General features: G+C 41.1%; 1 protein-coding gene across 1 annotated transcript; it reads left to right on the top strand.

The window, feature by feature from the left end:
* Positions 1-901: 901 nt before the first annotated feature.
* Positions 902-3,833, top strand: LOC112265054 (mediator of RNA polymerase II transcription subunit 29). The gene is made up of 4 exons (XM_024442062.2): positions 902-1,089; positions 2,583-2,641; positions 2,741-2,825; positions 3,514-3,833. Exons 1-4 carry the CDS (start codon positions 937-939, stop codon positions 3,739-3,741), a joined length of 525 nt encoding a protein of 174 aa, XP_024297830.1. The 5' UTR covers positions 902-936; the 3' UTR covers positions 3,742-3,833.
* Positions 3,834-12,970: the final 9,137 nt, after the last annotated feature.

Genomic DNA, 12,970 nt, shown 5'->3' with positions numbered 1-12,970 from the left:
TCCAGATCATCATGGCATCTGTAGTTCTTTATGATAGACTTATTAGCATTTCATTTGTTGGGGGTAAATACAGGCAAGTATATTGATAAATCACCTTGTCCAATAGAGATTTACAGTTATCAAAACGTCACGCCGGGGTAAGCCATCACGAAACACAGCACTTATTGTTATGTTTCTAAAATCCTATATGGAGAAAATGAATGGTGGAAAAACAATTAGAACCATTTCCCAGTTTGACCGCTGGGTTTTATGGGTATTATGGCTTATACTGTTACTGTATTTGGTTAACAACAAATGGGATGACTTATTTGCTACATAATGCTTAGGGTAAGAGTGTACTGGCATAAGTAGGATATCCAGGCAACTTTGAGGGGAAAAAAAACACTTTATATCTGAGTTGTTCACACACTGGTGCCATCTGCTCTTGCCTCCTATTTTTGAAGACGTTTATTTTCATTGTTAGAGCAGCTACTTAAACTGTGGTATGTTTTTCACTTGTAGCAAATATATTTAGTCCTAAAACCAGGAAATAAGTTATCTGGTTCGTTCAGCCATCCATATGGGAAAAATGAATGGCGAAATAATATAATTTTGGAATGAACACTGAAAATAAGGTTTGAGGTTAACACAGGTTTAGGAGATCTTATACGCTTTGTTCTATGAGATAATATGACCTTTATGCATTATGAAGCCTTTGCAATTTGTGTTTTATTATTACACAAATTCTTCTAAATTCACAATGTGAAGTTAGCTGATGATAATATCATAGAACAAAACGTATAACAAATCCTATGCCGTGTTTACCACAGACCTTATTTTGTGCGTTTATCCCAAAACGCCATTCATTTTTCACCCCACCCAGTAGGTGGTGGCAATACACCATGAAAGAATGTAGTCCCCCGCAAAACTTCCCCGAAGAAGAAGTTCACAAAAAAAATGGCAGCGCAGCAACAACCCGGTGGACCGATTCCCCAAGTTGGAATGCAGCAAGCTGCTACACTTCAACAACAGCAGTTGAGTCAACAGCAAGATTTCGACCCTGTTCATCGATTCAAAATGCTTATTCCACAATTAAAAGAGAGCCTCCAGGTACTCCACGTTTTGTTTACATGAGCTCGTAACAATGGCTGGTCAGTCTGGTCTCTTCACTGCCACACAGAGGGGGAAAGGCGAATTTTCGACCAACCTTTACTTGGCGATCCTTCCAGTAATCCAACAATGTGTACGCTGCCATCTGTCTATTTCAAATATTACCATTGATTGAGACGGGTGAGTGTCATTCAACCAGTAGTTAAATTGGGAGGTGAGGTGGGGGGCGTCTTTAGTTCGGGGGCACTCAGCCAAGGTTGTAGCCAGCTGACTAGCTCTAGAACTCAAGCCTTACCCAGCGTTAGAGTTCTCAATCAATCCGGCATATAACAGCTGGATCAATGAACTACAATACTGACGCTCTGTTGTAAACGTTACTAATCCTGCTTGTGATACGGGTTTGGAAACCTCTGGAACTTTAACATTCACATCAGTGAGAAAGAAACTATTGTAAATACATAAGGCAAATTTACTGTTAAGTTGCTCCCGGCATAATGTAACAACACTGGGCAAACCAAGGTAAGAAACTTCCTCCCCAGTTAAGCTCAAGAGGAGGAAGTGTAGTCTCTGTTAGTCGGTGTTGAAAATAATTGCCGGGTGTAAACAGAAAGCAACTTTGCTAAACAACATACAGTAAATATATTTGGTATTTTTACAATTATTTCTTGCTTGTATGAAAGTTAAATTCAAAATATTTCCAATCCTCTATTGCATGTGAGGTGTAGGCCGGGCCCTATAGGCCTATGTGCGTTTAGAGAGTTTCCCCCTGTGCCACTCGCAATTTGAAAGCGCCCAGAAGAGTATTATTTTCTCCCATAGAATGCGACAAGCTTGGATAGGTAAACTATTCTACTATGGGGTTGACTGAGGAGATATTAAATGTGGACAATTTTCCATTATAATTCAAAATTAGCATTACCAAAGGTACAGGTGCCCCACCTGGCTCTAATTTGGATCATAGGTGCAGAGTTTGGGACCCAGCCCAATTCAACCCATTCAAGATTTCTGAGTCGCACTCATGACATGCATAACACCCACCTGTCTCAAGAAGATTTGAAATAGACAAGATGGCAGCGTACACATTGTTGGATTACCTAATGGAGCAAAAAAATGGATTTAATTTAATAACGGAGCATCTTCTATGTTCAAATGAACCATCTGCAACTAGCAATGCGTTGTCTTCCATGTTGGGAATTGAGGAAGTATAGACAAGTTGGTTGAAAATTCTCTGTGCTACGCTTTACACTACCTAAATAATAACACCCATCAGCCAGCTGGAACAGTAGTAATGGTCTGACTAGGCAATATTTTTAATGCTTACCTTTTTTAGTTGAACTGCAAATAGTGGTGAGATACAGTGAATATGGTGATAATGCTTTTTAATGCAATATAATATGTATGCATAGTAACAAAATATTGTATATAGCTATGTACATGGTTGCAAAATGTAGCTACACCAAATATAGGATAACTAAGCATTATTTTCTGTCTAGAATGTTATGAAGATTGCCTCTTTAAATTTGGGACATAATACATCAATTGACAATGGCATGTAAGTACCCTTTTCCCCGTAACTCTCAATGGCACATACGCAGCCAATAAACGTGCATCTTCAGTTCCAGAAAATACACGACTTTCCTTTGTGTTTCAGAAAGAGCAGTGATGCCAGTGTACAGCGGTTTGACAAGAGTCTGGAAGAGTTTTATGCCCTATGTGATCAGCTGGAACTCTGCTTAGTGAGGCACACACACAACCTGCTTGTATTTCCATGCTACAGTGAAATTGTTGAACACCTCTTTTCTTCTTTTTGAATGTTACCCTCTTTTTCTCCCCAATTTCGTGGTATCCAATTGTTAGTAGTTTACTATCTTGTCTCATCGCTACAACTCCCGTACGGGCTCGGGAGAGACGAAGGTTGAAAGTCATGCGTCCTCCGATACACAACCCAACCAAGCCGCACTGCTTCTTAACACAGCGCGCATCCAACCCGGAAGCCAGCCGCACCAAAGTGTCGGAGGAAACACCATGCACCTGGCGACCTGGTCAGCGTGCACTGCGCCCGGCCCGCCACAGGAGTCGCTAGTGCGCGATGAGACAAGGATATCCCTACCGGCCAAACCCTCCCTAACCCGGACGACGCTGGGCCAAATGTGCATCGCCCCATGGACCTCCCGGTCGCGGCCGGCTGCAACAGAGCCTGGGCAAAGAACCCAGAGTCTCTGGTGGCACAGCTAGCACTGCGATGCAGTGCCTTAGACCACTGCGCCACCAGTTACCTCTTGTTACTACACAAATGTCTTATTTCTATTTGGCTTTTAGACTTCCAAGCATCATTCACCATAACATACAGTATAGTTTATACATTGATAAAGCTGGCAGCCTGGTCATCCGCTCACTTTTACTCCTCTTTTGTTTCCCCCATAGCGGCTTGCCTACGAGTGCTTATCCCAGAGCATTGACAGTGCCAAGCACTCTCCTAACCTGGTCCCAACAGCCACCAAGCCTGACACCGTGCAGACAGAGTCCCTGTCCTACTCACAGTACCTCAGCATGATCAAGTCGCAGATCTCCTGCGCCAAAGACATTCATAACGCTCTATTGGAGTGCTCCAAGAAAATCGCAGGAAAGGGCCAGCCACCAGGAATCCTGTAGAAATGGGCATTTCATTTCATTATATTATTATTTTTCTAAAGTTATTTGTATTTTTTGTTGTTGTAATGATTGATAAAGACATACAAAGTTGATTTAACTGTTTAACGGATGCCCATCTTCACTTTTCTTCCCCCCCAAAAATCAGAAAAGTAGCAAAAATAATGTCTTCGAGCATCAAGTAATGAGATTCACAGCTTCCTCAGATTATGGAAAACCAACTGTGCCTCAGATCCAGCCAGTCATAATTTCAACAACGCTATCCCACTTTTGACACCAATGGGGCCTTGACGAGGTCACTAGGTGTTGAACTAAGGTTGCTATAGTATTTTTACAAGCCAATGCCCTTTTTATTTTGTTCACTCGCTTCACAAAAATAAAATACTGAAACCTGTTAAACACTTAAAGCTGCATTGCCCAGTGGTGAAACAGCGATGTTCGTTTGCGATATTACGACAACGAAGTTACTGACAGACGTTTTCTTCCCCTCGACATCATTGAATGCGTGACAGAAAAGCACAAAATGAATACTGCCATTTTTTAAAACCATGCTGCTCCACGCTCCTGAGCTCGGCCAGAAAATTAAATAACAGAGGTGGGACATTTGTGGCGCCGTTTCCCGCTACTGTAACCAAAATGATAAAATTCTCGTTCATTTCTCTGTCTTGATTCAGAATGGTGCTTTGCCAGAATGTGGAGCGTTTGTCAGCATGCTAAGCTAGCCAATGCTATAGCAGCCCATTGGATTCCATGAAAACACAACTGTTAGCGTTGGAGGGAATTCAACAACACAAAGGTGTTGCTATATCATTAGCTAACCTAGCATGCTGACAAAGGGCTGTTTAATTAAAAACTCAGTATTTCAATCTTCTCGATTCATAATTTCGGGATGATTAGGAGTACAGCGAAATATTCCATCTCTGGATTGAAGTACGTTTTCCATTTTTTTTTTGTCACATTCACATGGTTAGCAGATGTTAATGCGAGTGTAGAGAAATGCTTGCGCTTCTAGATCCGACAGTGCAGTAATATCTAACAATTTGCCAACAACTACCTAATTAACACAAATGATCAAGGGATGAATGAGAATACTGACATGGAAGCAAATGGATGAGGGGCATAGGCAAGGTGCAATAGTATAAAATACAGTATATACGTGATATGAGTAATGTAAGATATGGAACAATTATTAAAGTGGAATTATTTAGAGTACATTGTATAAGTGATCCCTTTTATTAAAGTGTCCTTGATGATCTTTTTGGCCATATACCGCGCCGGGCTCTGGTGGTCCACATTCTGGCATAGCACCGTTCCGAATTCAAAAGAGAAATGAACAAGTCTGATCATTTTGACTAGTTCAGTTTTAATCAAGTTTGTATGCCCTAAGTTGTAAGTATTATTTTATTTTGTCACAAGTAGTCACATTGCCTCATATGACCACCAGAGAAGTGACTGAGTCATGTGTTTTGAATTCTGTACCAAAGCTGTCCAAGACCAGCTACTATTCAACCAAACTGCAAAACCTCTGTGTGGCCGGGTAGCTTTGTCTTGATTATAATAAACCTTTTTTACTCACTTTAATTTATTTTCTTTTACATACATTTTCTATATATACACACACACACACACACACAGTGCATTTGGAAAGTATTCAGACCCATTCACTTTTTCCACATTTTGTTACGTTACAGCCTTTTTGATTTCGTTTTTGTTGTTGTCAATCTACACAGAATATCCAGGTTTACACATTTTTGCAAATTTATAAAAAATGTTTTTAAAAAACAAGCATTGAGATCCTTGAAGCATATTTGGCAGTGATTACAGCCTAGAGTTTTCTTGGGTATGACGCAACAAGCTTGGCACACCAGTATTTGGAGAGTTTTCCCCATTCTCTGCAAATCCTATCAGGCTTTGTCAGGTTGGATGGGAGCGTCGCTGCATAGTTATTTTCAGGTCTGCCGAGGGGTGTTCTATTGGATTCAAGTCCGGGCTCTGGGCCACTCAAGGACATTCAGAGACTGTCCCGAAGCAACTCCTACTTTGTCTTGGCTGTGTGCTTAGGGTTGTTGTCCTGTTAGTAGGTGAACCTTTCCCCCCATCTGAGGTCCCGAGTGCTCTGGCGCAGGTTTTCATCTCTACTTTGCTCTGTTCATCTTTCCCTTGATCCTGACTAGTATCCCAGTCCCTGCCGCTGAAAAATATTTCCCCCAGCATGATGCTGCCACCACCATATTTCACCGTAGGGATGGTGCCAGGTGTCTTCCAGACAAGACACTTGGCATTCATGCCAAAGAGTTCAAATCTTGGTTTCATCAGACCAGAGAGTCTTGTTTCTCATGGTCTGAGAGTCCTTTAGTTGCCTTTTGGCAACCTACAAGCGGGCTGTCATGTGCCTTTTTACTGAGGAGTGGCTTCCGTCTGGCTACTCTACCATAAAGGCCTGATTGGTGGAGTGCTGCAGAGATGGTTGTCCTTCTGGAAGGTTCTCCCATCTCCACAAAGGAACTCTGGAGCTCTGTCAGTGACCATCGCGTTCTTGGTCACCTCCCTGACCAAGGACCTTCTCCCCTGAATGCTCAGTTTGGCTGGGTGGCCAGCTCTAGGAAGAGTCTTGGTGATCCCAAACTTCTTCCATTTAAGAATGATTGGAGGCCACTGTGTTCTTGGGTACATTCAATTCTGCAGATATTTTTTGGTGCCCTTCCCCAGATCTGTGCCTCGACACAATCCTGTCTCAGTGCTCAATGGAAAATTCCTTCGACGTCATGGCTTGTTTTTTTTCTCTGACATGCACTGTCAACTGTGGTATCTTTTATATTGACAGGTGTGTACCTTTACAAATCATGTCCAATCAATTTAATTTAACACAGGTGGACTCCAATCTAGTTGTAGAAACATCTCAAGGATGATCATGGAAACAGGATGCAGCGGAGTTCAACTTCGAGTCTCAGAGCAAAGGGTCTGAATACTTATGTAAAGGTATTTCTGTCTTTTTAATCCATTTTCAAAATATCTTAACCTGTTTTGTCTTTGGGTATGGTTTGTGGAGTTGAGAAGGAAAAAGTATTTAATAAATTTTAGAATAAGACTGTAACGAAACAAAATGTGGAAATGGTGAAAGGGTTTGAATACTTTCTGAGTGCACGGTATGTATATATGTATGTGCATATTTCGGTTTTTATTTTTACTATTCTCTACATTGTAGAATAATAGTGAAGACATCAAAACTATGAAATAACACACATGGAATCATGTAGTACCCAAAAAAGTATTAAACAAATCAAAACATATGAGATTCTTCAAAGTAGCCACCCTTTGCCTTGACGACAGCTTTGCACACTCTTGGCATTCTCTCAACCAGCTTCATCTGGAATGCTTTTCCAACTATCTTGAAGGAGTTCCCACATATGCTGAGCACATGTTGGCTGCTTTTCCTTCACTCTGCGATCCAACTCATCCCAAACCATCTCAGTTGAGTTGAGGTCGGGTGATTGTGGAGGCCAGGTCATCTGTTGCAGCACTCCATCGCTCTCCTTCTTGGTCAAATAGCCCTTACACAGCCTGGAGGTGTGTTGGGTCATTGTCCTGTTGAAAAACAAATGATAGTCCCACTAAGCGCAAACCAGATGGGATGGTGTGTCGCTGCAGAATGCTGTGGTAGCCATGCTGGGTAAGTGTTCCTTGAATTCTAAATAAATCACAGACAGTGTCACCAACAAAACACCTCCTTCTCCATGCTTCACGGAACCAGACATGCGGAGGTCATCATCCGTTCACGTACTCTGCGTCTCACAAAGACACAGCGGTTGGAACCAAAAAATCTCAAATTTGGACTCATCAGACCAAGGACAGATTTCAGCCACTGATGTCCATTGCTCCTGATTCTTGGCCCAAACAGGTCTCTTCTTATTGGTGTCCTTTAGTACTGGTTTCTTTGCAGCAATTCAACCATGAAGGCCTGTTAACTAATGAATTTATCCTCTGCAGCAGAGGTAACTCTGGGCCTTCCTTTCCTGTGGGGGTCCTCATGAGAGCCAGTTTCATCATAGCGCTTAGATGGTTTTGCGACTGCGCTTGAAGAAACTTTCAAAGTTCTTGAAATTCTCCGGATTAACTGACCTTCATGTCTTAAAGTAATGATGGACTGTCATTTCTCTTTGCTTATTTGAGCTGTTCTTGCCATAATATAGACTTGGTCTTGTGAAAATTCTTACAGAGGGACACTCAAAGTCAATCGCAAATTAATCATTGTTTATTGTCAGCGCGCTGGAGAGGTTACAACAAACTTAATGCACCATAGGGAACGTCTGTCAGAAGCTCTAATGGGGCAGTCCCGTTTGTTCTCTTATATACTGCAGACAAGTCATATTTGCATGTTTTTTCTTATTCATCATTAACGTTTGCTTCATTCATGTGACTAACCAGTACTGGGTCATGCATGTGACAGACCAATACCTCATGAGGCTTCTTCTCTAAGCTGAGACCTTGAAACGGATATATTAAAACAGGGGTCTGGGCGAACTGCAAATACTGACAGTGAGGGTTCGTTCAATCAGTCACTTGCATGAACACAGAAAACAGTTATTAGAAAAGCACAAACATAAAACACAGATATGTATAAAATAGAAAAGCACCAGTATAACATTTTCCATCACAGTGTATTAACAAATAGGGCTATCTTCTGTATACCACCCCTACCTTGTCACAACACAACTGATTGGCTCAAACATGTTAAGGAAAGAAATTCCACAAATTAACTTTTAACAAGGCACACCTGTTCATTGAAATGCATTCCAGGTGACTTCCCCATGAAGCTGGTTGAGAGAATGCCAAGCGTGTGCAAAGTTGTCATCAAGGCAAAGGGTGGCTACTTTGAAGAATCTCAAATATAAAATATATTTAGATTTGTTTAACACTTTTTTGGTTAGTGCATGATTCCATATGTGTTATTCAACTATGACAGACAAAATGAGAAGAAAAAAAAATCCAGGAAATCACATTGTAGGATTTTTAATGATTTTATTTGCAAATTATGGTGGAAAATAAGTATCTGGTCACCTACAAACAAGGAAGATTTCTGGCTCTCACAGACCTGTAACTTCTTCTTTAAGAGGCTCCTCTGTCCTCCACTCGTTACCTGTATTAATGGCACCTGTTTGAACTTGTTATCAGTATAAAAGACACCTGTCCACAACCTCAAACAGTCACACTCCAAACTCCACTATGGCCAAGACCAAAGAGCTGTCAAAGGACACCAGGAACAAAATTGAAGAGCTGCACCAGGCTGGGAAGACTGAATCTGCAATAGGTAAGCAGCTTGGTTTGAAGAAATCAACTGTGGGAGCAATTATTAGGAAATGGAAGACATACAAGACCACTGATAATCTCCCTCGATCTGGGGCTCCACGCAAGATCTCACCCCGTGGGGTCAAAATGATCACAAGAACGGCGAGCAAAAATCTCAGAACCACACGGGGGGACCTAGTGAATGACCTGCAGAGAGCTGGGACCAAAGTAACAAAGCCTATCATCAGTAACACACTACGCCGCCAGGGACTCAAATCCTGCAGTGCCAGACGTGTCCCCCTGCTTAAGCCAGTACATGTCCAGGCCCGTCTGAAGTTTGCTAGAGAGCATTTGGATGATCCAGAAGAAGATTGGGAGAATGTCATATGGTCAGATGAAACCAAAATAGAACATTTTGATAAAAACTCAACTTGTTGTGTTTGAAGGACAAAGAATGCTGAGTTGCATCCAAAGAACACCATACCTATTGTGAAGCATGGGGGTGGAAACATCATGCTTTGGGGCTGTTTTTCTGCAAAGGGACCAGGACGACTGATCCGTGTAAAGGAAAGAATGAATGGAGCCATGTATCGTGAGATTTTGAGTGAAAACCTCCTTCCATCAGCAAGGGCATTGAAGATGAAACATGGCTGGGTCTTTCAGCATGACAATGATCCCAAACACACCGCCTGGGCAACGAAGGAGTGGCTTCGTAGGAAGCATTTCAAGGTCCTGGAGTGGCCTAGCCAGTCTCCAGATCTAAACCCCATAGAAAATCTTTGGAGGGAGTTGAAAGTCTGTGTTGCCCAGCAACAGCCCCAAAACATCACTGCTCTAGAGGAGATCTGCATGGAGGAATGGGCCAAAATACCAGCAACAGTGTGTGAAAACCTTGTGAAGACTTACAGAAAACGTTTGACCACTGTCATTGCCAACAAAGGGTATATAACAAAGTATTGAGAAACTTTTGTTATTGACCAAATACTTATTTTCCACCATAAATTTGCAAATAAATTCATTAGAAATCCTACAATGTGATTTTCTGGATTTTTTTTCTCATTTTGTCTGTCATAGTTGAAGTGTACCTATGATGGAAATTACAGACCTCTCATCTTTTTAAGTGGGGGAACTTGCACAATTGGTGGCTGACTAAATACTTTTTTGCCCCACTGTATGAGCATTTGTTGATTTAACATTTTAGGTGATTCCTTTTTATTTTTATTTATTTTATTTCACCTTTATTTAACCAGGTAGGCTAGTTGAGAACAAGTTCTCATTTGCAACTGCGACCTGGCCAAGATAAAGCATAGCAGTGTGAACAGACAACACAGAGTTACACATGGAGTAAACAATTAACAATACAGTTAATACAGTTGAAGTCGGAAGTTAACGTACACTTAGGTTGGAGTCATTAAAAATGTGTTTTTCAACCACTGCACACATTTCTTGTTAACAAACTATAGCTTTGGTTAGGACATCTACTTTGTGCATGACACAAGTCATTTTTCCAACAATTGTTTACAGATTATTTCACTTATAATTCACTGTATCACAATTCCAGTGGGTCAGAAGTTTACATACACTAAGTTGACTGCCTTTAAACAGCTTGGAAAAATCCAGAAAATTATGTAATGTCTTTAGAAGCTTCTGATAGGCTAATTGACATCATTTGAGTCAATTGGAGGTGTAACTGTGGATGTATTTCAAGGCCTACCTTCAAACTAAGTGCCTCTGCTTGACATCATGGGAAAATCAAAAGAAATCAGCCAAGACCTAAGAAAAGAAATTGTAGATCTCCACAAGTCTGGTTCATCCTTGGGAACAATTTCCAACTGCCTTATTAAGCAAGGAAGAAGCCACTGCTCCAAAACCGCCATAAAAAATCCAGACTACGGTTGGCAACTGCACATGGGGACAAAGATTGTAGTTTTTGGAGAAATGTCCTCTGGTCTGATGAAACAAAAATATAACTATTTGGCCATAATGACCATCGTTATGTTTGGAGGAAAAATGCTTGCAAGTCGTAGAACACTGTCCCAGCTGTGAAGCACAAGGCTGGCAGCATCATGTTGTGGGAGTGCTTTGCTGCAGGAGGGACCAGTGCACTTCACAAAATAGATGGTATCATGAGGCAGGAAAATTATGTGGCTATATTGAAGCAACATCTCAAGACATCAGTCAGGAAGTTAAAGCTTGGTTGCAATTGGGTCTTCCAAATGGACAATGATACCAAGCATTCTTCCAAAGTTGTGTCAAAATGGCTTAAGGACAACAAAGTCAAGGTATTGGAGTGGCCATCACAAAGCTCTGACCTCAATCCTATAGAAAATGTGTGGGCAGAACTGAAAAAGCATGTGCGAGCAAGGAGGCCAACAAACCTGACTCAGTTACACCAACTCTGTCAGGAGGAATGAGCCAAAATTCACCCAACTTATTGTGGGAAGTTTATGGAAGGCTACCCGAAACATTTGACCCAAGTTAAACAATTTAACCTCACTTGGGTAGGGGGCAGTATTTTCACATCCGGATAAAAAAGCGTGCCCAAAGTAAACTGCCTGTTACTCAGGCCCAGAAGCTAGGATATGCATATAATTGGTAGATTTGGATAGGAAACACAAAAGTTTCTAAAACTGTTAAAATAAGGTCTATGAGTATAACAGAACCGAAACCCCAAGGACAAACCATCCCCCACATTTTCTGTGGGGTGGGGGGGCTACCACTACTTTCAATGGCTGTCACTTTTATTATAAGGCAAAGTCCTCCCAGATTGCAGTTCCTAGGGCTTCCACTAGATGGCAACAGTCTTTAGAAAGAGTTTCAGGGTGTGTTTTGGAAAAATTAGCCAGAAATTGAAGTTTTTCTAGGTGGCTCCCATTTTGGCTGTAGTGTTTCCAGGCTCGTGAATGAGAGCGCGATCTTTGGTATTTTTCTCAGATAATGACAATAACGATTCTCAGTCTTAAATTTTATCGTTAATTTACGTAATAGGGTACCTAAGGTTTGAATATAAACGTTGTTTGACTTGTTTGGAAAAGTTTATTAGTAACGTTTCGGATTCATTTTGTATGCATTTTGATGGAGGGAAACTGGGTGGATTATTGACTGAAACACGCCAGCTAAACTGAGTTTTTATGGATATAAAGAAGGATATTATCAAACAGAAGGACCATTTATGATGTAACTGGGACCTTTTGGAGTGCCAACAGAAGAAGATCATCAAAGGTAGGGCATTTATTATATCGCTATTTCTGACTTTCGTGAAATATGTTTTTCATGGTTTTGTATGCGGGGCGCTGTCCTCAGATAATCACATGGTGTGCTTCCGCCGTAAAGCCTTTTTGAATTCTGACACAGCGGCTGGATTAACAAGAAGTTAAGCTTTATTTTGATGTATTACACTTGTGATTTTATGAAAGTTAAATATTTATAATTATAATTCTGTAGTTTGAATTTCGCGAACTGCAATTTCACCGGATGTTGGCCAGGTGGGAGGCTACCATCCCACCTGCCCATAAGAAGCTAAAGGCAATGCTACCAAATACTAATTGAGTGAATGTAAACTTCTTACCCACTGGGAATGTGATGAAAGAAATAAAAGCTGAAAGAAATAATTCTCTCTAGTATTATTCTGACATTTCACATTCTAAAAATAAAGTGGTGATCCTAACTGACCTAATGCAGGGAATTTTTACTCGGATTAAATGTCAGGAGTTGTGAAAAACTGAGTTTAAATGTATTTGACTAAGGTGTATGCAAACTTCCGACTTCAACTGTATATTTTGTCACTTGATATAAATGCGACGAGACATAAATAAATACAAGTTCAAACTAAATCTGGAGCACATGGGGCACGTGACACGAGAGAGAGCGCTGTTTTCATAACAGCTGTGTGCGACCGCTCAGACATCTCTGAGTCACTGACAGGTCTGTTCCAAAAATACCCTGC

The sequence above is a fragment of the Oncorhynchus tshawytscha genome, linkage group LG13, assembly GCF_018296145.1.
Source record: "Oncorhynchus tshawytscha isolate Ot180627B linkage group LG13, Otsh_v2.0, whole genome shotgun sequence".
Lineage (NCBI taxonomy): Eukaryota > Metazoa > Chordata > Actinopteri > Salmoniformes > Salmonidae > Oncorhynchus > Oncorhynchus tshawytscha.
This window is presented reverse-complemented; position numbering and strand designations above follow the sequence as displayed.

What these genes read in the sequence shown, in the direction of transcription:
- LOC112265054 (XM_024442062.2), top strand. Translation starts at nt 937, where the DNA reads ATGGCAGCGCAGCAACAACCCGGTGGACCGATTCCCCAAGTTGGAATG. An exon ending in AATTAAAAGAGAGCCTCCAG is followed by an intron (nt 1,090 to 2,582) that starts GTACTCCACGTT and finishes TTTTCTGTCTAG; the next exon opens with AATGTTATGAAGATTGCCTC. An exon ending in ACATCAATTGACAATGGCAT is followed by an intron (nt 2,642 to 2,740) that starts GTAAGTACCCTT and finishes TTTGTGTTTCAG; the next exon opens with AAAGAGCAGTGATGCCAGTG.